A 27101-nucleotide genomic window follows, 5' to 3' on the forward strand; every position below is an offset into this window, starting at 1 on the left:
ACCAGTGTTCAGCTTTCCTCGGAATAAAAGCTGTCTCCCCTCTGGGATCCTCAAATCTCCGTGTTTACTCTCTGTCCTGCCCTCCCCCCAAATGATCTGAATCCACAGACCAGAGCTCTCAGGGGCAGGTGTGTCCTGGCTTCATTTCTCATCTCCCCCCTCAGCACCTTTGTAACCGCTGCTTTAGCCAGGTCTTGATCTTCGGGTCCTCCTTTCTGAATCTTATGGCAGCCCCACCTCAACCTCACTTCGATGCACCCTAATTCAGCAAATATTTATTATGACACTCGGGTGGTAAAATTACCCCCCCCCCCCCCCCAGATGCTCTAGTCCTTCCCTGCATCCTCATCGCCAGAGACCTGCGTTTGGGACGTCTAGACGCAGATAGATAGATGTTTTACAATAAAAACGTGCAGGAATTTTAGATCCCTTGGAAAGAACGACAGTCTTTGAGATTTAAGGCCCGGCTTAAGTGCCTGGGTCCGAATACACACTTTAAGCTGTAAAATGAAATTAGCGAAGACTCTCTGAGGTTCAGACTAGCACATTCACTTTCTCTCTTTCTCTCTTCTCTTTTTCTCCTGCTTCCCCGGGCCTTGGTAGAAAGCCAAATTTAACTGGGACCCGGAAACCGTGGGCATGATCCACGGGTCCTTCTTCTGGGGTTACATCATCACTCAGATCCCGGGAGGTTACATCGCGTCCCGCCTGGCCGCCAACAGGTAACTGCTGAGACCTGGAAGCCAGCCTGGGGTGTCTCTGGGGGAGGAGGGAGAGACGGGTGAGTGAGTGAGTGTGTGGAAACCGGAACCGGTCAACAGGGGTGAAGGAACCCCAACAAGCTATCCTGGACAGGGTGGCGCCCCAGGGGATCTAGGGTTAGGTCGGGTCTGGGATCTCAGAATCAAGTTGTGCGGCAGAATGACCGCCTGATCGGGGAGCCTGGGCCTAGCCAAGGGTAACTAGGGAGGGGTGGGGGGGGAAAGGGAGAACCTGCAAGGCTTTGGGTTACAATCCAACGGGTGGAAAGGGCCTCGCTGCGGACTATAATTAAGAAAGGTTTCCCTCAACCGACCACAACTAGAAGCACTGAGAAACTGGCTGAGATCAGGTTGAATCTTGGTCCAAACGTGGATGTGTATTGATTATTATTATTAGCATCATCATCATCATCATCATCATCATCATCATCATCATCAATGACTACTACTACTACTACTACTACTACTACTACTACTACTACTACTCCACCACAACACCACCAGTAGTAATAATAATTATCCTGTGTAGTCTTCACTTTTCCCTTTCTTGTTACTAAAAACCATGAGCTGAGTGTGGGCTCCATAGCGAGTAGGGTTTGGGTCGCCGGCGTGGTTCAGGCCCTCTGGCCAGACCGATTGCCTAGCTCTCACGGCCCGTAGCCCCCAAAGCAGATGGTGCTCGGGGTCTTACGGCTTTGTTTCTATGGTGTCTGGCGAGCTTTCAAGCACCCGGGGTGTGATTCCACCTGTTAATTAGCTCCGCAGAGAACTGCGGGTAGACTGAAGCATTCAGCTTGGTCCCCAGCGCCGAGAGAGCTGGCCAAGGTCCTAGCGCCGAGAGAGCTGGCCAAGGTCCTAGCGCCTGCCCCTGGTCGGGCCCTAAACCTCCTAGTCTCTGAGACTGTCCCTGGGGCATGTCCCTGGGATTGGGAAACCAAGGACTAAGAAAAGTCTCAGGGCCCGGGAGCAGCTGGTGGGGTCTCAGACTGCTGCGGATCTCGGGTTTATTTTAGGGGTAAGGAAGGTTTTCGGATTTTAACTGGCCCTAAATTCATTCATTAAGACAGCATTGTTGAGAATGAAGGGGAGAAAGGACCAGGTTGGGGTCCCTACTGTTTTAAAGCATTAAAAGATTGTTGCTTACTTTGAAATCTGCCTTCCAGCACTCCCTTCCAAGGTCAGCTTCCTCTCATCCCCTCAAAAAAATCAAGCTTTAAAGATAAACAGAAATAGCAAGGGCATTTATTCATTTATATAGCGATTTGAAGCTAACATCTCTTTCCTTATTAATTCCTCTTTGCCTCTTTATTTAGTACTAGAACCCAATTCACCTCTTTTCAGCCTTCCTACCCTCCTCCAACCCTTGGTGTTTCTCACCTAAGATTCTAACACAATCATCAAGTCTTCCACTCTCTGACAGCTTAAACATCTCCTGGGTCCTGGCTGGAGCACTGGAAATTTACTTGCAGCTTAGCAGGCAGAGGGCACTGATTTCAGGGGAGCCCTTTAGAGCAGTAAGAGGATGGAAGGAATAGATTTATAACATTGACTTTGAATAATATCTCTACCCAGATTTTAACCCTCCCCCATACAAGCTCACAAAGATGAGATTGAGAAACAGAGACAGACACCAACATCTCCATTTAAAGAAACCACCATCTCCATGGTCATGTAGTTAGTTCATGCATAAAAGTGGTCTTAGATAGAAATAACTAAGGGAAAAACTAATTTCAATACACTTAATTATAAACTATGGAATTTTTGTCTTTTAGTTCAGTTTATAGAATCAAGCCTTTTTTCCCCCCTCTGACAAGTTTTGATTTTCCCCCCATTTCTTAAAAATACTTAAAATATTCATTTAATCACATTTTCCATTCCTAGAACTATTTCTAGGTTCATGAGCAATATGCATAGACAACTAATTGCAATGTGTAGGAAATCTGATGCCAAAATACAATAGCTGGATCTTTTTGACTCCATCCTTCCAGGATTTGCCAAGTCCCCTCTCTTTTAAAGAAGGGAAGCCAAAGAGAAAGAAATCTCATGTAAAATGCAACCTTGAAGCTTTCCTTACAAATCACAATTGAAATGATACCAACTGACTTTATATAGTGCTTCACAGTTTGGAAAGCACTCTTAACATGTTATCTCATTTGATCACCACAGCTACTCCAAGAAGGAAGATGTTAATATTATTCCCCAAGTCACCAATGAAGAACCCATGACCCAGACAACAAAGACATTGCCCAAGGTCATCCACATCTAAAAAAGTGTCTGATGTGTGACTGGATTAATGTTTTCCTAAATTCCAGATTCCAAAATTCCTAAATTCCACCATACCACAATGACATCTTATATTCTGTTTAATATTGATCCAGTCTCTAAGATCTTTGTCATAATTTCTTTTTTTTAAAAATGAGGGTGGAACTTAAAAGATTTACACCAATATTTACCTGCAATATTTACCAATTCATATGAACTACCTCTGTTCAGAAAGTTTGATAGTATGTAAGCCATTATCTAAAAGCACACATTATAAGAGAAATCACTTATATAAGATATATAGAAAAAGAATTGCATTCCTTATCTGGAAACCTATTTTGAAGTTGTGAGATTCAATTCAACTAGTTTTCCATCAACAGACATTGTACACCTATTCAAAATTGCTTCTTCCTGGAAACTGTCTAAAAATGGCTTAAGATTCCCCTTGGCTAGGATATTAGGGACAGCTTCCCTCCCTTAGGGGCAAAATAATTTCCCTTCAGAGGGTGTTTATCATGGTATCTTCACTCATACAATCCTGAAGTGAAGGAACTGAGGTGTTTGGAGAGAGAGCATCAAGGGAAAGGTGCACAGTGACTATGTCTTCTCACAGAAACATTCCTAATGAAAAAAACAACAATTGATATTTAGTTCTATTGACTGAGTGCAAAGCAGTCCTCTACCTGGTTACAATTGAGGTTGCTGGGTTCATTGACTAGGAAGAATCCATGCCTAGTTTCTTATTTATGAAGATGAAAAGCTGGGTGAGCTGGGGAAAGAGTGAGCTCAGTCCCCAGAGAAGGGGGATTCTTGCATCATTTTCTTCTCTGTTATTCTTAAAGTGATATTACATGCTTTCCAGCTTCAGAATTGGTTGCCATTATGGTGGTAGTTTACTTTGTAGAAAAACAATGATTTTGGCAATGAATATTGGAAGATTATTGCTAAAAAAAGGTGGGAGAGGAGAGTTTAGTTTATTTTACTACCCTAAAATAAGAAAAAATACACTTTGATACATTTATAATTGGGGCTAATATGATTCATTTGCTTTTTAAACAATGAAGAGATACTTTTTTTCCACTGGATAATTTTACAGTCCAAATTCATAAGAAAACCATGTTGAAGAATTGTAGGGACCTCTTTATCAGAACTACAGTAATTAAATATTAGGTCTAGAGGGTAGTTTAGATGTTAGCTTGCTCCAAGTCAACATTTGACAGTATTAATTCAATGCAACAAATACTTAGGAAGCACCAACAATGTGGCAGTCACCAGCACTGGAAACAAAAACAGTCCCTGACTTCAAGGAGCTTACATTGATTTTCATATCTTTTTGGCCATATTGATCAATCTAATAGGTGTGAGATGATACCTCAGAGAAGTGTTTGCATTTCTCCAATCAATTATGACCTAGAATATTTTTATATAACTTTGCTAGAGAAGTCATCTAGTTCAATCTCCTCCTTGTAAAAATGAGGAAAGTCTTAGGTAGAAGTGATTTGCTTAAAGTCAAATAATTAGCACTAAAATTGATACTAGAATCTGAGTCTTCTGACTCATATTCCAGTGCCTTCCTCAATGCAAATGCTGACTTGACAAATTTATTGTAGTCACTCCATGGGTCAAATATAAGCAAGGGAACTTGTTCTGGTGAGATTATCAGATTTTGCAGTTTTGAGGAAGGCAAGCAACAAATACAGAAAAAGAGAATGTCTAAGAGGGAATTCTGTAAAGCAAGTCATCCAAATATGATCTTACTGTATTCTATTAGGCAACTTTTATCATCATTGCAAAGATAGTCTTATAGTCCATTCAATGCAAAAGACCAGGACAAAGTTCAAAGTAAAACTCAAAGAAACAATCCAAACACTTACAATCCATATAATGAGATCTAATAGCTTTATCTATTTATCTGTCCATCTCAAGCTATCTCTATATGTCCATACATCTAAATGTCCAACTATCTATCTTCTCATATTTTCCTTCCTTCCTTCCTTCCTTCCTTCCTTCCTTCCTTCCTTCCTTCCTTTCCTTCCTTCCTTCCTTCCTTCCTTCCCTCCCTCCCTCCCTCCCTCCCTCCCCTCCCTCCTTTCTTTCTTTCTTTTCTTCTTCTTTCTTTCTTTCTTTCTTCTTTCTTTCTTTCTTTCTTCTTCTTCTTTTTCTTTCTTTCTTTCTTTCTTTCTTTCTTTCTTTCTTTCTTTCTTTCTTTCTTTCTTTCTTTCTTTCTTTCTTTCTACCTTTCTACCTTTCTACCTTTTCTACCTTTCTTGCTTTCTACCTTTCTTTTGAGTTTTGGTCTTTCTATCCTAATATATACATATACACACACACACATATATATATATAATATATATTATATCTATATCTATATATCCATCTATCTAGTCATCACCTAAACATGAATGATATGTCTCCATTTCCTAATGTGTAAAATGAAGATGACAAGAGTTCCTATCTTCCTATGTTGTAGTGAGGATAAACTGAAATAATATTTGCAAAGCACTTTGCAAAGTTTAAAGCATGCTATATAAATATTAACTATTATTATTCATCATGCTGACTCTGTTTTTGTTTTAAATTCGATCTCCACATTTTCAAATATAAATGGGAAATTTCCATTGTAGAAAAAAAATGACCTCTTTTCAAGTATCAGGTTTATACCTTATTAAATTATCTTTTCCACCACATTATTCACTGTTGAAGTTAATGTCCATTGAAAATGCTCTACATCTCATTTGAAGGCTTTTAAAGAGCAGTCTTCAAATGGCTTCATTTCAACAAAACTAATTCAAGCAGCAAAAGTTCATGGATAGAGAACAATCCTGTGTTTTTCCTTTAAAATACATCTAGGTCATCTTTAAACTCTAGGTCTGCAGACATAAAATATTAACCCATCTTAGACAATTCATTCATGATCAGAAGTTAATTTCCCTATTAAGGGATAAAAATTACTTCACTTTTGCTTTTACTTAAACAAGATTTGATCTCACAGAAAAGCAATTTGGCTTAGTGGACAGAGAAATGTTCTTGGAAGCAAGGAGACCTGGGTTTGAATGTAACCTTCAACCTATACTTTATGTGTGACAATATGTGTGACCTTGAGCAAATTTCTTAGCCATTCAGAGTTCTAGACTAGAAGTCAAACACAAGGCTAGCCCCCTCACCATTCTCTAGTATGGAACCAGATGAAAATATAATTGGGAACTATTAAACAAAATGAATAAAAATGCAATAAAACATAATTGATATTAGTATGTAATTTTCTAAATCAATATTCATCAATATACTTATCTATGATTTAGTAGCCCTCATTTTTATTTGTTTGTGACATTATTGCTCTCAGATTTCTAAGTTGGGGAGAATGTATTGACTTACTCATAGAGAACATTATAATAATGAAATCACAGATATAGTCCCTACCCCTTTGGTTTACAAGGCCAACATTCTTATTTTGAGGGTGTCTTCTTTGTTCCTAATTCAACTTTCACTTTGAGTAAAGAACCCCTTCCTTAAATTACTTTAATAATCATAGATTTTCATCTGGAAGTAATGTCAGGGGACATTTAGTCCAATGCCCTTCTTTTACCTATGAGAAATCTGAGAAACCGCGTAGTGGCCAGGGTCACACAATAAGTGTACTCTTTCTGAAGTATTATACTACATGAAACAAAAACTGAAGTGGTGATGCATGAGGCAGGATTCCTGACTATATGTGATAATTTGTGGTGCCTTCATATCCTTTAAACATCTTGCCAATCCATAATGTGCTTACCTTCTTTTAATATTATTGGGCAGCTATCTCACCACAGCACTGTGGAGAATAGTTATGGAAAAATAGTTTCAGATATCATTCCTAAATTTTGACAGATTAGAAAACTGAGGCAGATGAAGGTTTCAGTGACTTTCCCATGGTCACATAGGGAGTATCAGATGACAGATTTAATCCTAAGCTTTCCTGATTTCAAGTTTAGCACACTATTCAGGACTACATGAGCCATAGATTGCATGAGTGACTACCACATATACTAGTGTCTCAAATCCAGGGGAAAAATCCAAGCATTAGAGAGAGAAGCTTTTAATAGCCCCAAAGGGACCAACAAGATTTGTGTTAGGAACGATTGGGACATTTAGTCATTTTTAAAATACGTGAAATCTTTTGGTCCCTTTGTCCATTCACAAAATCAAGATCGACATTTATTTTTTTAATTCTATACCAAAAAAAAAAAGTCAAACCAACAAGGACATAGGTTAAGAATTTGTCTTTTACCTGACAAAGAGCATGGATTCTACAATCCTTGTTTCTTTTTGTAGGCTCCTCTGAGATTATAGAGTCTTAATTATGGTGTGGGTATTAGTTGATCATTTGTTGGAAAAAGAATGAAGGAAAGACTTTTCAGTATATTTGTTTTAACATTTGATCAAATTTTGATTTAAAATTGCTTATTAATAGATTCATGTGGAAGGTCATTTATTCCCTACCATAACATGCAGGTCCACAGATTTAAAAGTCATTTGCTAAAAAGCATTTGCATTTTTAAAGTAAAAACTTTAAAATTCCAACAGTTTGAGTAAGTGTTCCAGCCATAGTTATTGTTATAAAATCCATGCCTACAGAACTGTGTATTTTGAAAGGGATGTAGGCAGACATCCTATCCACAAAATTTCATATTTAAAGGCCAAAATAAAGAGGATTTATAGTGATGGTAATTGGGGTTATGTATATAAGGATAATTGTTTTATTTGGCTCGTAAAGGAGCAAAAAGAAAAAAATGAGCTAGATTTCTTTACAACAAATAATATATTTAGGGTTCTCATCAACAGACAATCTAATTAAGTTTAGAAATAACATCCCCTACAAAACAATGGACTAGATTCTTAAATTTGCGTCTGGCAAACAATTCTGAAATTCTTTTGTCTGTGAATAGAAACCCGGCAGCAAACAAAAACGTAAGGGGCAAGGGTTGGCATTCTGCTCTGTATGAATGGATTTTACCCACATGTAGGGTCAGAGGTGACTCTATATTTCTGTTTATCTACTTAATCTATCTGTCTTGCCATGATCTATAGAGTTACTTCTGACCACAGAAAAATCAAATAAATGAGAGTCTAGTCTAGCTCCCCTTCCTTCCAAGATGAGAAAAACCCTGCTAGACCCTTACCCACATGCTTTGCCATGGTTAGATGATGAACTAAGCCTAGCCCACTTACCAGTAGAGGTGGAGAGGGCTCCTAGGGGTTGGCACATGCCTCTGCCCTTTTTTCTCTCCCTCCTCCCTTGTTAGGGCTGTGCACGTGCTGCATTGCAGTTTAGAAGACTCCCTGGCAGCCTCCCTAGGGTAGGGAGAGGTCTGTGGGGGGAGGGGTATGTCAGGTGGGCAGCTGGTGGAGTGATTCTCCCGATGCCATATGTCGCTGTTGGGGCCATCTATTTTCTCTGTCATGAGTGATGAAGTCATTTTTACAACTTAATGATGTACCAAGGGACCCAGAGCACTGCATTTGTGCATGTGTATTCTTTTTTTTAATATAAGAGTCAGGCATCAGATGTGGCAAAATGAGAAACAGAGAGGCCCCTGTTTGATTAGATTAAGCAGAAGGGAATCAGCCTGCTCCAATTCACCCTCTGGGAGAGGCTTAGCCTTCTACTCAGGGTCAGATACATCAGCTCCACATTAAGTGACAATGGAAATAGATTGATATCATCTTTTAAAATGGCATATCACCATGTTCTTGTCACTTTTCAGAATAAGTCTCCATGGGGGCAGTGATTCATATAGGGGGCATGAAGGTATTGGGACTATGGGCCAATCAAAGGTGTAAATGGGAATCTCATGAGTAGCTCACCATGGGCTACATTGAATAAGAATGTGTTAAAAATGTTCAGAGCTCAGTCACAGATAACTTAACTTTGATTCTCCTCCAATGCAAGCTGATCAAACTTTAATTTCAGTGTGCTTCTTTCTGATGTTAGCTACTAATTTAGACCTCTCCTTACCAAGGCTAGTGAACCACAGATTAAACTCAGTGAGATATGATACAACCTCAACTCACAGAGATTTGTTAAGAAATAGGCAAAACCAAAAGCCTATAGTCTTTTCACAGCATTTTTCCATTTGCACATTTGATACACCAAAGATAAATAAGAATATGATTATCTATTTTTGAAATTTGAGCATTCTTACTGGCATAAAACTTCAATGTGTCACTTGCCTAATAGACAGGAACATTCAAGGGAGAACCCAAGTATTTACCAATTTTTATGTTTGGTGCAATGAATGGGAAAAATATCTGAATTGGAAGCCATGGAATCTGATCCAAATTCTGGCTCTCTCATTTATTTGTGATTTTGGGCAAAGCACTTAACTCCACGGACCTCATTTTCATCCTCCATAAAATAATGAAGTTGGATTAGAGGCTATGTGTGCTCTCTTCTAACTAAATCTATTATCTCATTTGTGAGAAAAAAATTTTAAGTCTGTATTTTTACACATAAGTTACATTCCTTTGCTTCTATGCCCTTTGATTCAATTTTTCAATTCTGACCAAGGACTTACTTTCACACTAGGGTACCTTTTGAAATACATTAAATTTTGTTTCCATTTATGAGAAGCAGACATTTAAGCCAAAGCTGTTTGATTATAATTCAGGTTAGACAACATTATGATGTTTCAAATCAGCATTTTTTTAAAAAAAAACCATAATGTAATTTAATCATTCAAAGGAAAACAAGAAGCCATTTACTTTTGACCCAACAATAAATGATGAAACACGCCTCCCTCCTTTTAGAAGTGGGGTGCTATGAGTGCAAAATGTTGCATCCATTATCAGAAGGTTATTGTCCTTGCTTTACTATTATTCTTCTTTATCCGGGAAAGTTCAATGCCCAGCATTATTATATATGTGTGGGGGAAGGGAAGATTGAAAAGCAACAGTTTATTAGGATAATAGTTAATGTTTGGTGTTCATTTGCAATAGGTTGCTTTTTTGTTTATTTGTTTATTTTATAAAAAGTGTGGATGAATTCTCTGCTCAAGGAAAAGAGATAGTCCAGGTTCAGCTCAATGTTGAGAAATGAGTGTTATTCACTACAGTTTGGGATTCAATTTTCTTTTTACTGAATGCCTCTTATTGGAAGGTTGATGTTGGCATCTTTCTGAGAACCCTGATCCACAAAATTTTCCAATGATTTATATCACTCAAGCTTTTATATGATAATCATTGTCATTCCTAGGCAATGCTTTCTAGTATAAAGTCATATTTTTTCCTCAAAACATTGCAAGTCCTTTCAAAATTATAATCTCTCATTGGAAAGAAACAGAATCAAGCCATGAGAACATTTTATTATTATCGAGGTTATTATTAACAATGGAAATGAAAACATTAAAATCAGCATTAAATGGAAATAGATGAGGTAAAATGCTTCTCTATTGTCTTGCTTGCTAGAGGAATCATATCAAAGCTGCCTTTACTGAAGTTACAGTTACTTCTTAATATTCAATTATGATTCAATTATAAAAAGCAATTTTTTCTTGCCTATGCAATACACAGTAAAATGAAAACTGTAAAAGAATAATAGGATAAGGACTTGTCCTGGACCATTTTTTTCTGAACCTAATCAAAAAAGATAAGAAGTATGATGATGGTGATGTGACGACATTTTTTTGTCCCTCACTCTTGAAGAAGACTATGACATCAGAGAGGTGATGCCATGACAAGCACATGAATTGAATTCGAGGGAGTGCTGAAAACAATGATTGCACTTCTCTGACTTTAAAATGTGACAAATGGTAAATTCCTATATTATAAAAATATTCTTGAAAATTTAACTAACAAGATGTACTGGAATAATTATTACAAACTTAACTGCTAACCCACAATTGTCAAGACATAATACTGATCCATACAAGTTAAGAAAAATAATTTTAATAGATGTCACAACATCAAATATTCATTATCTTGAGGATACAAAGGATGAAAAGTTTTCAAAATACAAAGATCTAAAATCATGTGGGAACAAGCTGAGATCCTATTTGCTCCTGGAAGTATTATAAAGATTATTTCATCAACATTTACAGTAGAATTCTAATATTTTTGCTCAATTAAATAAGTCCATTAATTTTACTTACATAGAATAGTATAAAACATATCATATTTGTATGTATATATATATATATAAATGGAGTATAAAATATAAAAGGATAATAGCAGAATATAGCCTTTTTATCTGAATTCTCCTGAACAAGGTGAAACAAGATAATAAAAGATTTTAAATAAAGTTTACAAAGTACTTTATATATGTTATTCCATTTGAATCTTACAACAGTCCTCTAAGGTAAGATACTGGAGGTATCATGTTATTCCCATTTTCAGGACAATAGGGAGAAAAATAAAAGTCTTTAAAATTTTCAGAAGTCACTAATAATTGCTTTAGAACTAGAGAGGTTATTTCTGTAGTGCAAGAAGACATTAAAAATGTTCTCAGGTATACTGCATTATTACAGAACAAATTTAATGGCTGGCTTTTGGAGAAATAATAAATAGGTACCCGATGTCAACTCAATGGATTACTAAATTAAATAAATATAAATATAAAAAATAAAAGCTAAAAATAAAATGATCATCTGAAACCAAACAGAAACATGATTTCTAGTGTCATACTTAAAAGCAAAAGACAACCTATTCCTCACTACCTTCTTTAAACCCCTCTATTCAGTTTAAGCTTGCAGATGGGGAAAATGCATAGTCACTAGAATAATCTGACTCAGCAAAGAATAGAAAAAGGAATAAAATTTTCTCTGATGTGGATTACAAATGTAGCATCAATTTAATTAGACATAAGGGTCACTAATATATACACATAAGAATCCTAGCCAGTTACATTTTTATCTGGTTTGAGTCACACCTGGGAATGTTGTGGGCTTCATGAAGTTATACCTCTCTGGTCTATACTTCTAAAATTCTGGGGAGAAAGTGAAGTAGATTTGAACATATAGACTGCTACTTTGGGACATTCAGATCTAAAATCCTTCATTCCTTTCCTAGCAGTAGGTCTCTCCCCTATTTCCCATTCCCAAAGTTTGGGGACAGGTAAGAATCTTAACTCCCACCAGCAGTACTGAATTTAATTGATAACAAGTCTTTTCCCCAAGTTTTTTCCCTAGTTTTCTAATTTTTCCATAATTGGAAATATTATCCAGAGATGATCATAATGATAGAAATATGAAAATGGAAACCAAAATAATGCTTGTAATAAAAGGGATAGGAAGGTGACCTTTGATTGCAGAAGTATAGACAACTCCCAATGAACAAACTCTTTGTGTGGAGACTGATTCTTCATCTTGCAGTCTTAAGAGATTGCCTAGAGAAGAGACGCCAAATGCAAAACCATTCCACTGCATATTGATGTAGAAAACATCAAATTAATTTTATCTATGCTGTATATATATATATATATATATATATATGTATATATTTCTTTGTTTAACACTTCCCTGTTATTTACACTAAGGAAAATTATTTGTTACCTCTTAGACTAGAGAACTGAAGTTGTGAGTTGTCATATAAATTAATAGCTGACTTTTATTTATCACTTTCAGAATTCCTATATAAATATATATAGCTTATATATATATATATATATATGTATATACACACATATACACACATACATATGTATATAATGTTGTCTCCCCCATGAGATTGTCGATTCCTTGAGGGAAGAGATTGTCTTTTGTCTCTTCTTGTATCCTCAGATTAACACAGTCCCTAGAACATAATAATCATTTGGTAAATGTTTATTGATTAATGATTGATTTGCAAAACATGAGATCTTCCTACAACTTTTAGGTTTTTTTTACAGATGAGGAAACTGAGGATGAGAAAAATAATGTGATTTGTACAGGGTCATACATGTGGAAAGGGAAGAGTCAGAATGACTTATAACACATATCACTAAACTTATGATCCTCTATTGAACTGAGGCTGAGGTGGTGCTGCAGATTGTACTGGCCCTGGAAATCAGGAGGACTTGAGTTCAAATCTGACCTCATATCCTTGACCTTCACTAACTGCACTTAACCCTGATTGTCTTGGATCTAGGACAATCTCTAGTCATCAAGACCACTGGACCCAGATAGCTTTGGAGGAGAAGGAATCAGGGAGCTCTGAGTTCAAATTTGGCTTCAGGTAGTGTCATACTGAACAAATCATTTAAACACTATCTCAAGTTTCTCATCTGTTAAATAGAGATAATTATAACCCCTACCTTCCAAGGGTGTGAGGATAAAGTGAGATATTATCTATTAGGTGCTTTGCAGACTTTTGACTCTTGGTCAAAACTTTGACTTACCTTGGACTTAAGGTGCAGTATGAATTCTAGCTATTACTTTTCAAACCCAGTTTTCCTTGGCTCCAAGTGTAGTAATCTATGCGATACATTGCGCTATCTTAAGGTACAAACTGATGGACTGCAATCAAGCTACTCAAAGTGTTACGTCGGAAAACTCTTTGGAAAAAATACTATTTGGGGCGCTTGGAAGATAATGGCAATAATAGTAATTGACACATTATATTTATGATTGTGTAGTTCTTTAGTTTACCAAACGTCTTCATATATTATGATGACTTTTACTCTCAATAAAAACACAAATTTTTATTAAGCTCCTGCTCACTAGTTACTGTGGGGATACAAACTCCAAAGGAAGTCAAGAAGCTCATGTAATTTGGAGAGGAAGAAGGCACTAGCAGTTAGGGGCTCAGGAAAGGGTCAGATATATGCCATAAATAGAGTTTTAAAGGAAACAAGGTATTTCAAGAGACTGAGGTTAGGTGAGAATATATTTCAGTTGTGGAGGACCACTATTACAAAGACTCAGAGACTGGAGATGCAGAATCATGTCCAAGAGGGAAATAATGAAGGCCTGAACTTGTACTGTCCATTTAAGATAGAGAATGTTGTAATTTCATTTGTCCTTGGGTAGCAGCAGATAAAAGGAATATTATGATTGCAAAACAATTGTGATATAATATACTCAACATGTTAAATATTTATAGGTGTAAATCTTGTTAAGGGAACAATCCGTCACCTATTTAATGTAGGAAGCAGACCACAAGAGATTACTTTTTCCAGTGTGAAAAGTAATTTTTTTGATGGACAGGAAGTCTAATAGAAGGTGAATTGAGAAGATTTGGCAGTGTTGTTTGGAGTAGATGATGATGAGGCCAAAGTGGGCCATGTACTTGAACTCATCTACCAGCTCAAGTGAGGATTTATCCACAGGAGTATTCTGAAAGCTTGTCTAGGGCTGGTGATCTGCATTTACTCTGAGACTGTATGTCTTATATGGACATAAAAATACATAGAACAGCAGTGTGTCCCCATTAAAAAAGCTCTCTCAGAAAGGAATGTTTAGTGGACTAAAAAGGTTATTGGAATGGAGGCATAAAAGATCTCTCTTGAACTTGGCCTACCTCAGGGGCAGTAGCCCTGTAGTTCTTCCATCTTCTATTTAGTCCTATGATAAGCATAATTTTCAATATTCCTTAGTGACTTGTTGCCCAACATTTCAAATCACGTGTTTTAAATGGTAAACAATAGAAATACTGAAAATTTAGTATCACTTCTAAATTCTTTTAGCCATAGACTTCCAAAGGGAGCAATATACTTACATATAAAAGGGGAATATTTGTGGCCATATATTCTTTTTGCTTTTTTGGATGTTATTTCATGCAAAGATAGTTTTCAATATTCACCTTTTTGTAGGTTTTTTGAGTTCTACACTTTTCTACCTCCCTCTCTTCCCTCTCCCCTCCCCAAGACAGGAGTAATGCCATATAGGTTATGTATGTACAATCATGTTTAACATATTTCCAAATCAGTTATGTGGTAAAGAAGAATCAGAACTGAAGGAAAAAGAACTGAGAAAGAAAAAGATATAAAACAAATTTTTAAAAAGTGCAAATAGTTGGTTTGCATTCATAATTTTTTCCTTGGATGTGAATGGCATTTTCCATCACAAGTCTTTTAGAACTTTCCGTAATCACTGAAGTGCTGAAAGGAGATAAGTCCATCATAGTTGATCATCACACAATGCTGCTGTTAATGTGCACAACATTATCTTGGTCCTGCTTGCTTCACTCAGCATCAGCTCATGGAAATCTTTCCAGACTTTTCTGAAGTTCCCTGTTCATGATTTCTTACAGAACAATAATACTTCATCATATTCATATGCCATAATTTGTCCATCCATTCCCTAATTGATGGACATCCCCTCTGTGGTCATATATTCTTGCAAATTGACTTACAAAATGACTTTGCACCATGGAACTGGACCATGGCAGGTTAAGTCTCCTGCCTAAGGGAAGGAATGAGTTTGAGTAAAAACTAAAATGATAGGGATAAAGGTAGTGAGATGATGTTCATAGTGAGACAACTAGGTAACAGAGTGGCTAGAGGGCTAGGTCAAGAGTCAGGAAGAAATGAGTTCATATTCTACCTCCTACACTTACTAGCTAGGAAACCCTGGACAAATAACTTAACTTCTATCTTCTCAACTGTAAAATCTTAATAATAATAATTCCTGTCTCACAGATTTGCTGTGTGGACCAAATGAGATATTCTTGTAATGTACTTATTACAGCTGTCTGGCACATAATAGAGTCTTAATAAATGTTTGTTTATTTTGTTTCTATATGCCTTTATTTCATATAGCTTGTTTTGTTTCACATCAGCTTCATTTCCAAATGTCTTCCCTACTTCTATTCAGAGAGCCATCCTGTGTGACAAACTAAAAAAGGAGAGCAAAACAGTTTAGTAGATTGCTGAGTCTGATGGCACACAAAGTATCCCAGACTTATTGTTCCCCATTCCCGCAAAGAAGAAAGAGAGATGTATTTTTAACTCTCTTCTTCTGACCCATGCTTGATTATTCTTTTTGTCTTTTGTTTAAGTGTTTTTAGCAAGGCAATGGGGTTAAGTGGCTTGCCCAAGGCCACACAGCTAGGCAATTATTAAGTGTCTGAGGTTGGATTTGAACTCAAGTACTCCTGACTCCAAGGCTGGTGTTCTAACCACTGAACCACCTAGCTGCCCCCTTGATTAAAATTTAATTAAAGGGGCATCTAGGTGGCACAGTGGACAGAGCACTCGCCTTAACGTCAAGAAGACAGGAATTTGAATCCAGTCTCAGACATTTGACTCTTACCAGCTGTGTGACCTTGGGCAAGTCACTTAACCCTGGTTGCCTTGCATACAGGACCATCACCAGTTATCCTGATCCATATCTAGTCACTGGACCCAGATAGTTTTGGAGGAGAAAGTGAGTCTGATGACTTAGCACAGCCCTCCTCACTAAATCCAATTCATGTGCTTGTCATGGTATTGCCTCTCTGATGTCATGGTCTTCTTCAAGAATCAAGGACAAAATTAGCTCTAATGAGAATGTTGGAGCTTCTCAAGGTCTTGCCCTACTCCATAGCAACTACATGCTGCCTAGTCAGTGGCTTTCATCATTCCTGATGAGTTAAATTCAAAACATGCCTTCCTGCTACCTCCATCCATGTGCTCATTTAATTGTCCATTTCCATGAAGGAAAGGGAAGGAGATACAACCACACATCTTGAGATTACCTCAAAACAGATAGTGACTTTCTCTCATATCACTAGCCTGAATTGGTAATGATTTATTTCCTCTCTTTTATTTGGCAAGGCAATGGGGTTAAGTGACTTGCCCAAGGCTACACAGCTAGGTAATTATTAAGTGTCTGAGGCTGGATGTGAACTCAGGTACTCCTGACTCCAGGGCCAGTTCTCTATCCACAGCACCACCTAGCCGCCCCTATTTTCTCTCTTAAAGCAAATTATTGTTTGGAAGATGATAGTGGAATCCTCAAGAGGAATACTTGTAGGATCACACGAATCAGGGATATTTGTGCTGCAGGTATTGGAAAACTTCTTGTCCATTGATAGATTCATGGAATTTGAAGGTTATTCTATTACATGACTATATTCTTTTCTTACCTTTTTGATTATTCCCTTTATGTTTCTTCCGTTTCTCCTTTTTCCTTAAAAATAATATACATACTCCTTAGATGTGGGAGCTTTTCAAGTTTTTATGCTTTACTCTCTCCTTCTAACTGCACATCCCTCCTCCAGTGAGTTCATCACTTGTAATAGCTTTAGCAACCACTTTTCTGTCTCCAAATCTTTATCTGTAACTCTGACCTTTTCCCTGGCTACTGGTCCTTTATGTATTTCTAAATAACACAGTTCATTTTCATTTGAATGATCTTATGGCACCTCAAACTCAACACATCAAAACAAATTTAGCATCCTTCCTCTCAAGTTCTCTTCTCCCCCTAACTTTCTTATTTCTTTTCAACTCAGGCTTGAAACCTTGGGGTTATCCTTACTCTTTTTCCTCTTGCAGTTGTCCCTTGCATGGAAGCAATCCTCAAATTCTGACAATTTTTCCTTCACAAGGTATTTCCCATCTGTCTTTTCAAATGTCTTTATTTCTCAATAGACTACAGTGACTCTCTTTCGGATCAAATATAAATTCCTCAGTTTAGCTTTTAACACCCTTTGAGACCTGGCCAGAACTAATCTCTCCAATTTTATTATACATCATTCTTTCTCCTGCCCTCTGAGAAACTGGGCTTCTCTCTATGTTCTTCACTTATATTACTCCATCTTCCATTGCCTGGATTGCCTTCTCCTAACCTTTCTTTATCTTCATCTTTACTTTTGAGAATTCCTCTCTTCCTTCAAGATACAGTTCAAATACTGCCTTCTACATGAAATCTTTCCTATTTCATCATGTCCTGGTGTCCTCCCATACAAATTTTCTTAATTAACTATTTTGCTTTTATTTGTACTCTCTTTATATTTGTCATGTATATGTTAATGTGTATCCATATAGTTTCCACTTTTATAATGTAAAATCTTAGGGGTGGCTAGGTGGTGCAGTGAATAGAGCACCGGCCCTGGAGTTCAGGAGGACCTGAGTTCAAATCCAGCCTCAGACACTTGATAATTACCTAGCTGTGTGGCCTTGGGCAAGCCACTTAACTCCATTAGCCTTTCAAAAAACTAAAAAAAAAAAGAATGTAAAATCTTTGACTATAGGAGTTTTGTTTAGCATGTAGTAGATTCATTGATTGATTAACCCTTTCCTTTTCATTCCTATAACAATTACTAACCTACTTTTCTGCCTCTATTCTCTGCATTAGATATTACAGACAATGATGAATTTTCTCTCATTGCCATTAGTCTGGTCCCAATTTGCTTTTCCAGAATTACTTTTCATTACTGCATTCCCATACATCACACATTCCTGAAAAATTGGAATTTGATGTGTTCTGTATACAATCCTGCCACCTTTTATTTTGCCCCTTGTCTTTCTTTCTCTCCAGTTGGAATACACTTCTATAGTGAAATCATATGGATCATTCATGTCCTTCTCAAAAGCTATCTCCCTTGTAGAGTATTTTTGATGACCTTAACAAGAAATTATTCCTTTTTCTTCTCTCATACTTAATGTATTTATGTCTCTATCTATCATCTATCTATCTATCTATCTATCTATCTATCATCTATCTATATATCTATCATCTATCTATCTATCCACAATTCATCTCTATCTCTCTCTCTATCCAGTCATAATCCATTTATCCATCTGTCTACCTATCATCTATCATCTGTTTATCTATTTATCTGTCTATCAGTCTATCTATATCAATCTACCTTTCTCATCTGAGGATAAGGACTATGTCCAATTCATTTCCTTCTCCCCAATACCAAAACATAAACATTTAATAAATATCTGCTGAATGAATATTAAATGAGATTCAAATTTCTACTTCGGCTAGATGGACAGGGGCAGAAAAAGGATAAAAATTGTTTTCAGATATCCATTATCTAAAGGACCAGTATTTTTATTACAAAAATGTCAATTACTTAGATATGATGTTTATTTGAATAGTAACTGATAAAAATAAGAGTAGAAAATGATGTTGCAGAGTAGCTGAAAGTTTGAAGATACAATGATCAGTCATGGAAAAAATGATGATAAAAGAAATTTAAATTTTGCTGTCATCTAAAGATGGTGTGGCTAATCTATACAATTAACAAAACTCATCAAAGCATGAAGTGAAACAGAATTGTCTTATATATGAACTGAAGGGAGGATTTTTTTTTTGCTGTTATTTTGTTATTGTTGTTGATGATGATGGACTTTTCAGGGGAAGGAGAAAAGCAATTTCCTGGGAGTCAGTAGAATGGAGATCTAGTCCTGATACTATCATATGGTCTGCTGGAGTCTGGACAAATTACTTTGCCTCTATAGGCTTCAATTTTCACATTTGTAAAATGAGGAGAGTAGACCACAGGGGTGCTCTCAAACTGAAATTGCATATGGGCTTTAGGCTTGCAGCACTTGCCTATTGATATTTATTTGAATGATTTCAGAAAGCTATGATTTCCTTGAAGTGCATGTGCCTCTATCATTATCAAGAATTGTCTTTATTAGTTGCTGTGCTCAAAACAATTATCTTTGATGGACTGACTACAGCACTTGAACTTTTCCAAATTTAGTAACTGTGGTCCTCCTCCAAGAATAGGTGCCACCTGGCATGAAAATATATTTACTTGGTACGACTTGCCAGAGTTTTTCCCCATTGGCATTTCTACTTGGAGAACCCATTCTGTGCCAAGGTAGAAGACTATCTGCATAATTAAAATAAAAATCTATTTTTTCTTTACATTGATCATCTATTATTTTCCCTTGGCATAGTACATCTGGAGTTGTTCCCTTGGCACTGGGACTGTGATCAGGAAGACCTGAGTTCAAATCTGAATTCAGATAGTCATTACCTATATGACCCTTGACAAGTCATCCACTTCTCTCTTTGCCTCAATTTCCTCATTTGTGGAATAATAATAATGATAATAACACTTATTTGGCAGGGTTGTTGTTATGATCAAATGAGACAATAATTGTAAAAGCATTCATTACCATGCATTAAACATAGTGGTTTACACATAGTATAGTATAGTGTTATAGAGATGTTAGCTGTTATTATTATTATCTACAAAAAAATCAATTGTTCCACCTGTGGGTTTGAAGTACTTTCCTTAAGGATTAGAATGTTCTCTAGAAATTCATCCCAGACAAAGAAGGTCAAAGTGTATTAAGACCCAAGTAAGGAAAAAAAACATTTCTGTGACCGTGAAAACATTTTAAGTTGCCTCCCCTCTCCATTTAAAAATGGAACCCTCTCTGCATTCCAATCCATTAGGCACTTTGCACTTTACATATAAAACATACAGCTAGGTTTCACCACAGAAAACAGAATTTGCTTGGTATTGGAAATAAATACACATATAAAAAGTTCTTTGAAAGTTCCCCTTCTGCTGGAGTACTCTAGTCAGGTAGAACTATCTTGTCTACCACTAATTAAGGTTTTGCATATATTTTAAAACAAGGTCTTAAAGATGTTACTCAAAATTAGAACCAGTATTCATAGTATGGAGCCTAGAATAGTTACTCCTAAAATTGACAATCATAGATTTTAGAACCAGAAAGGAACTTTGAAATATTCTCATTTGACCCCATCATTTTACAATTGAGGAGACTGAGGTCAATGATGTGAAACAATTTGCTCTTAAAAACAGTAGAACAGAGATTTGAAGCTATATTTTCTCATTCTCAAATTGGATTGGAAGAATGGTCATAAAAAGATCTCCACCAATCTAAGTAAAGAGAACTCTAAAAAAATTGATTGAAAATTAAAAAAAAACAGGTAGCCATCTCTAGGGTGGGAAGGAAGAAAGGAAAAAAAGAAGTAAAAAGAAAAAATTGAAAAAACTTGCTCATTTGAAAGGAATAGTAAATTGTGTGTAGCAGGTTTGCAGCTTCATGTACAATCATCTTTTTATTGTGCTATGTCATGGGAATGCTTGTTTTATTCAATACATTAAAAATAAAATTAAAAATAACTAAATGAAAGAAAAAAAGGGAAATCAGAAAACAATGTTAGTGGTGTATAGTAGAAGGAAGCACTTCTTAGAGTCAGAAGACTGTGCCTGAAGTATTACCTTAACTTGCCTGAGATTTAATTTCCTCATCTATAAAATGAGGGAAATAATAGTTGAGCTACCTCTCCCTTGGAGAAAGAGTTTTGTAAATACTCAAGTACAATATGCAAAACAAAATGATATGTTACGTCTGAAAAGGACCTCAGGGAGCATCCGTATTTATGTCTATCTGAACAGAAATGCCTTATTCAGCAGTCCAAAGAAGTAGTCATCTAACATCTGTTTAAAGATTTCAAGAAATTGGAAATCTAATGAATTCAGAAGTCTACCCATTCCTCTTTAGGACCCCTCAAATTCTAAAGAAGTTTTCTTTCCTTTAAAATGCGTGTCTCTACAATTTTCATTTGTTTGTTCTTATATCTATCCCCTAGGACTTAATGGAACAATGCAACATTCTTTTCTATATTCCTTTTAATATGTGAAGATAATCATGATGACTCCACTGTCTCCTCTTTGCTAAGCATTCTTATTTCCTTCAACAAGTTTTCCTATGGGATTTTCCCTAGCTTTCATTCTAGCTGTTAATCATTTTTATGTAGAAATGAAATAGTTTGTCAATGACCTTATTAAACCTTGTATACACAACTAAATATAATATTCTAGATTTGGACTGACAAAACTAATTGTTATTGGTACTATTACCTTTCTCTTTCTGAGTACTGTGCCTTTCTTAGTGAAGTCTTAGTGATCTTTTGGCTACAAATAAAATTGCTAATTTTCAACTTGTGGTTGATTAAAGATCTTTTTGGCTACAAATAAAATTGTTAATTCATTTTGAACTTGTGGTTGATTAAGGATCCTTTCTAGTCACACATCCTGCATCTGTATAATTGATATAAATCTATAGTTGTATGTGTATAAACTTATGCACATACACACATATATATATATAAAATCCCTGTTAAATTTCATCTTATTATATTTGCCCGATTTTGTACCTTGCCAAGTCATCCAACATATCAAATATCCTTTTCAATTTCATGCCATCAGTAAATTTAGTGTGTGACATCTATGATTTAATATAGACTTTAGTCCACAAGATCCATGATCTCACTAATGAGGGTATCTTCTCCATTGATGCAAATTGTAATTTAACCACATATTCTCATCCCGTATCATTCCTGTCCACATTCTCTCATTGCTTCCCCATTAATAATCTACCTTATATGCTGAAGCTTTCTTTTAGGTTATTTTAAATTTCACAGAAATCAGTGTAAATCTCAAGCTATATCTTTGTTATTCCTCAATAGCACCACAGGACTGACCCATCTCCTTTTTAAATGATACATTTTCTTATAATAAAACTCCTCACACCAATTGTTGGGGGCAGACAGGTCTTCATTAGAAATAGGTTGCAGGCTATTTTTAACTTCTGCAACCTCTTTGGTATCCTTGAGGTCATCTTGAAACTTTTTATTAAAGATTGTACTATTCTAAGATTCACAATAAAATTAAAGGAGAATAAGTATTAAAATATTTATTTTTTTGTTTCAGGTATAATTAAAAATATATGAAATTTCCCAAAGACAATCCAGAATGCTCTCTCTTATTCAATTTTAGATCTAATTGCCCAGCAACAATATCTTTATCAAATACATGGATTTAAGAATTAATTCAATGGATTTGCCTTCCAACCTATAGTCTGAAAGAGAGTTATTTTTCATCCTTTTAGCTTTTCATGTGCAGTTTATTTGGTCATTATATTTTGAGTAATCATAATTCTTAAAAAAAAGTGTTGTGATATTCTGGCACTTGACGAAATTAGCACAATTAATCTGGAATCAAGGGCAATTGAAAGATTTCATCATTTTCAAGTGGTCCCCTTTCAATTTGGTCCTGAGAACAGCATCCTCTAAGACAATGATGAGTACTTTTGGTGTGATTCCATCTTCCACTCTCATGCTTTGATGTCAATAATAATGGGGTCATTAAAAAGAGTAAATTTTATAGTTGCATTTATCAAAGAACCTTGTATGATATTAACTTTAGTAGACTTCCTGGAAGATAGCTTTAAATTTACATATTGCTCTGCTGAGTAATATGTGTTCTTGTTATCAACCAACAATAAACATAGAATTTGGGTTTTTTTTGTGCCTTTCATTCAGTTTTATAACCTTAAAGATATGGTCTGCTATAGAATATCATTTATAAAAGACTTCTCAATCTCTTTTCATATTTTCATCAGGGATAAGCTTGATGTGCCTGTAGACCACCTCATAAAGATTTACAAGGATGATCAAATAGGCATATGAGTTGATGATTTTTTATGACTTCAATAATTTTTTGTCCAATTGGATGATTTGTGATGATTGATGTCATTCACAATTTTCCACTTTTTAAACCTTCCATTACTTAAAATATCCTTTAATACTTTCAATATTGTTTTGCTCCTAGCACAGATTTCTTCAGTCTGCATTTGGTCTGGTTCAATTTCTTCTCTTCATTCTCTTTTTTTATGCAATTCTACTCTTTAATCTAACACACCATAGAATGAAAGATTAGAGTCTAATTGTCAGCAATAATGAAAAGAAATCATTACTGAAATATTAACAGTTTATTTATCTTTTTACATCTATGTGTTGTCCACATGGCAACAACAGTTGTGAATGCTTTTAGGGCAATATGGTTTAGGAATCAATATTTATGGATGCTGTTTTTCAATATTTTATATGGAGATAGTGATCATAATTTTCTACACCATTCTCCATAAGGTTTTGTATATAATTTTATATTCTAATCTTGTATATTCTAATATACTTTTTGGATAATCTTTCTCCAACTGGAAAGAATATCATATATTTTTTGAGTATTTTTGATTTTTTTGTTGTTAGTTTTATATTTGTTAAACTTTTTAGAGAAAATGATGACAAAGTCAGTATCTTAACCTTTTTCCATTTTCCATTTTTGTCATTGATGATGAATTGTTTGAAAAGGTTGTGCTGAAGTTGTGAAAATTATGTGGAAAGTATTGACTTAAATTTTGTCTAATTCAATATTAATTTTGGCCTTAATTGTAGTTACCTAATAGTTTAAGTGCACACAAATTTTGAAATTCCACATCAATAAGCAGTCATTATTTATCTCCAAGTTTTCTTCATTTTATGATCTTGTGTGATGCTGCTAAATGCTCTTCAATCCCAACATTTTCTAACTAACTTCTGGAAGAAAATATTAATGAAATTCATATACACATTTATAAATGTGAGGCTTTTGCATTATCTCTATTATTTTTGTTTCTAAAATATGATTTGCAAGTCTAATAAATAATAAGTATATGTAATTAAGATAAGAAATGTCCTGTCCTTTGTAAGGTCTCATAATCTATCCCTTTAATAATAAATATCAAGGGCAGCTAGGTGGCACAGTGGATAGAGCACTGGGCTTGGAGTCAGGAATACCTGAGTTCAAATCCGGCCTCAGACACTTAATAATTACCTAGCTGCGTGGACTTGGGCAAGCCACTTAACCCCCTTGCCTTGCAAAAATTAAAAAAGAAAACAAAACAAAATAATAATTATCAAGAATATCCAGTCAAGAATCAAAGTCAAGCTAATTGACTAATAGTTTTAAGAATTACTCCCCTCCCCTTTTTGGAAGAAAGGGTACAATGTCAATGTCATGTCCTTTGGCTCATCTCCCATTTATCTTGATTCCTCAAAGTTTCCTCATATTGATTTGCCAACTATTAATCAACTCTCAGTTTTTTTTCATAATCTGGAATTTAGTTTGTTTTCACTTGGTACTTAAATTCACTGGGGGTATCTAGGTACTCTTTGAATATCTCTTGATGTCCATCATGTTCAAGCACACTGTTAATCAATTTTTGTTCTGTTCTTCCCAATCTAAGATTATTCTCCTTGGCAAAGAAAACAAAAGCAAAACAAGAGATCAGTAGTTCTGCCTTCTCTCTGTTATCCATTATTATTATTATTATTATTACTGATACATGTCATGTAAGATTAATACCTTTTCTTGGATTTCTGCATGACCGGAATGTAGGCTAAATTGTTCAATTAAATGTTCAACTAAATTGGATGTGAAGTGCACTTTTCAAGGGAAAACTTGGATCTTAAAATGAGTATTTTAAAAATCATTAGCAATGTAAAATTTCTACAATGCCTTGGCTTGCTTGACTTTATTATCTAAAAAATGTCTACTATACAAGCATATTTCAGAGTGAATCTGTGGAAAGTCATAATAATTTAGCTAAATATCCATGGAAACTTGACCACTTGCAGCTGAGATTCAGCAAAAAGGGGGAATAGTTACTTTGTGGCTTCTCCTTCCATTGCTCACTCCTAAATCTTTCTAGAGGAAAAAACCCCAGAAATCTAGAAAAATATAGTTCACTCCTCAATCTTTCTCACTCCCAGGGAATTTTCCCATTTATCCTCTGAATATACCTTTTGTTCTAAAAGGATATTTAGTTCAACCCAAACAATTTTTTTTTAGGTTTTTGCAAGGCAAATGGGGTTAAGTGGCTTGCCCAAGACCACACAGCTAGGTAATTATTAAGTGTCTGAGACCGGATTTGAACCCAGGTACTCCTGACTCCAGGGCCGGTGCTCTATCCACTGTGCCACCTAGCCACCCCTAATTCTGGTTGAGTTTAAGTCATTTCTTGCATGTTGAAAATAGCTATAAATTTCTCTAAGAAATTTGAGATAACACACAACATTTCATTAAATCAAATAGATTACAAGGGTTATATAGTTCTATAAAACGAATCCTGTACCCATTGCCCTAGAGACAAAACTCAACTTTAAATCTCTTTGTAGATTGAAAAGTAATGGGTTGTACAAAACAAAGAAAGAATTCTTTCCGGGGCGGCTAGGCGCCACAGTGGATAGAGCACCGGCCCTGGAGTCAGGAGTACCTGGGTTCAAATCCGGCCTCAGACATTTAATAATTACCTAGCTGTGTGGTCTTGGGCAAGCCACTTAACCCCATTTGCCTTGCAAAAACCTAAAAAAACCCCAAACGAACAAAAAACAAAAACCCTCAAAACAAAACTCAACCAGAATTTGACAGGAGTTAGATTAAATGGGCAAAACACCTTCTATTCTCAATAGGTGAGTTGATAGAAATGTCAATCCTGGAAGAGACTTTTGAAATAATCTAGTCCAGATTCCTTATTTGACAGATCAGCAAGCTGAAGCCTGAAAAAGTTGTAATTAGCTTAAGGTCACTGGCTCAGTCTAGATTTCAGTCTCCAACCCATAGTTTTGTTTTTTTGTCTTTTGATTTTTGATAAGACAATGGGGTTAAGTGACTTACCCAAGGTCACACAACTAAATAAATATTATGTGTCCGAGGTTATATTTGAACTCAGGTCTTCCTGATTCCAGTACCAAGGCTCTATGCACTACCTAGTTGCTCTGCAATCCATATTTTTGAAATCTAAATATAAGGCATAGACTAAATCCAGGTCAAGCATATTTATGTAAAGGGTAATGTGGTTGTGAAGAGTGAATATTTATTTCAGTGGAGAGAGGTTACAAAATTATGCTGCATTAGGAGGTGAATGAGAGAAAGAGAGATTCAGAGAGAGAAGACCGACAGAGAGAGAGAGACAGACAGACAGACAGACAGACAGAGACAGACAGAGACAGAGAGACAGAGAGACAGAGAGAAATAGAGACAGAGACAGAGAGACAGAGACAGAGAGAGACAGAGACAGACAGAGACAGAGAAACAGACAGAGACAGAGAGACAGAGAGACAGACAGAGAAAGAGACAGACAGAGAGAGAGAGAGACAGAGAGAGACAGAGAGAGAGAGAGACAGAGACAGACAGAGACAGACAGAGAGAGAGAGAGAGAGAGAGACAGAGACAGAGACAGACAGAGACAGACAGAGAGAGAGAGAGAAGACAGAAGGCAGCTAGAGACAGAAAGAGAGAATCAAAGACAGATACAGAGGATAGATTGCAGGTCTTTTTCCTTACTCAGCAATTCCTAGGACTAATCTTTAAACTTTGGAAGTT

The 27101-nt window shown here is 35.9% G+C and overlaps 1 protein-coding gene across 1 annotated transcript in view; it reads left to right on the forward strand.

Annotated features, from left to right (window-relative positions):
* The window catches only part of SLC17A6 (solute carrier family 17 member 6), a 58854-nt gene that overhangs the window by 3934 nt on the left and 27819 nt on the right, over positions 1 to 27101 (forward strand). Inside the window, exon 3 of the mRNA XM_074227566.1 lies at positions 604 to 722. Within this exon, the coding sequence (XP_074083667.1) occupies positions 604 to 722 (119 nt within the window). The remainder of the gene's footprint in view (positions 1 to 603; positions 723 to 27101) is intronic.

This window comes from Macrotis lagotis, chromosome 3 (genome assembly GCF_037893015.1).
Source record: "Macrotis lagotis isolate mMagLag1 chromosome 3, bilby.v1.9.chrom.fasta, whole genome shotgun sequence".
NCBI lineage: Eukaryota > Metazoa > Chordata > Mammalia > Peramelemorphia > Peramelidae > Macrotis > Macrotis lagotis.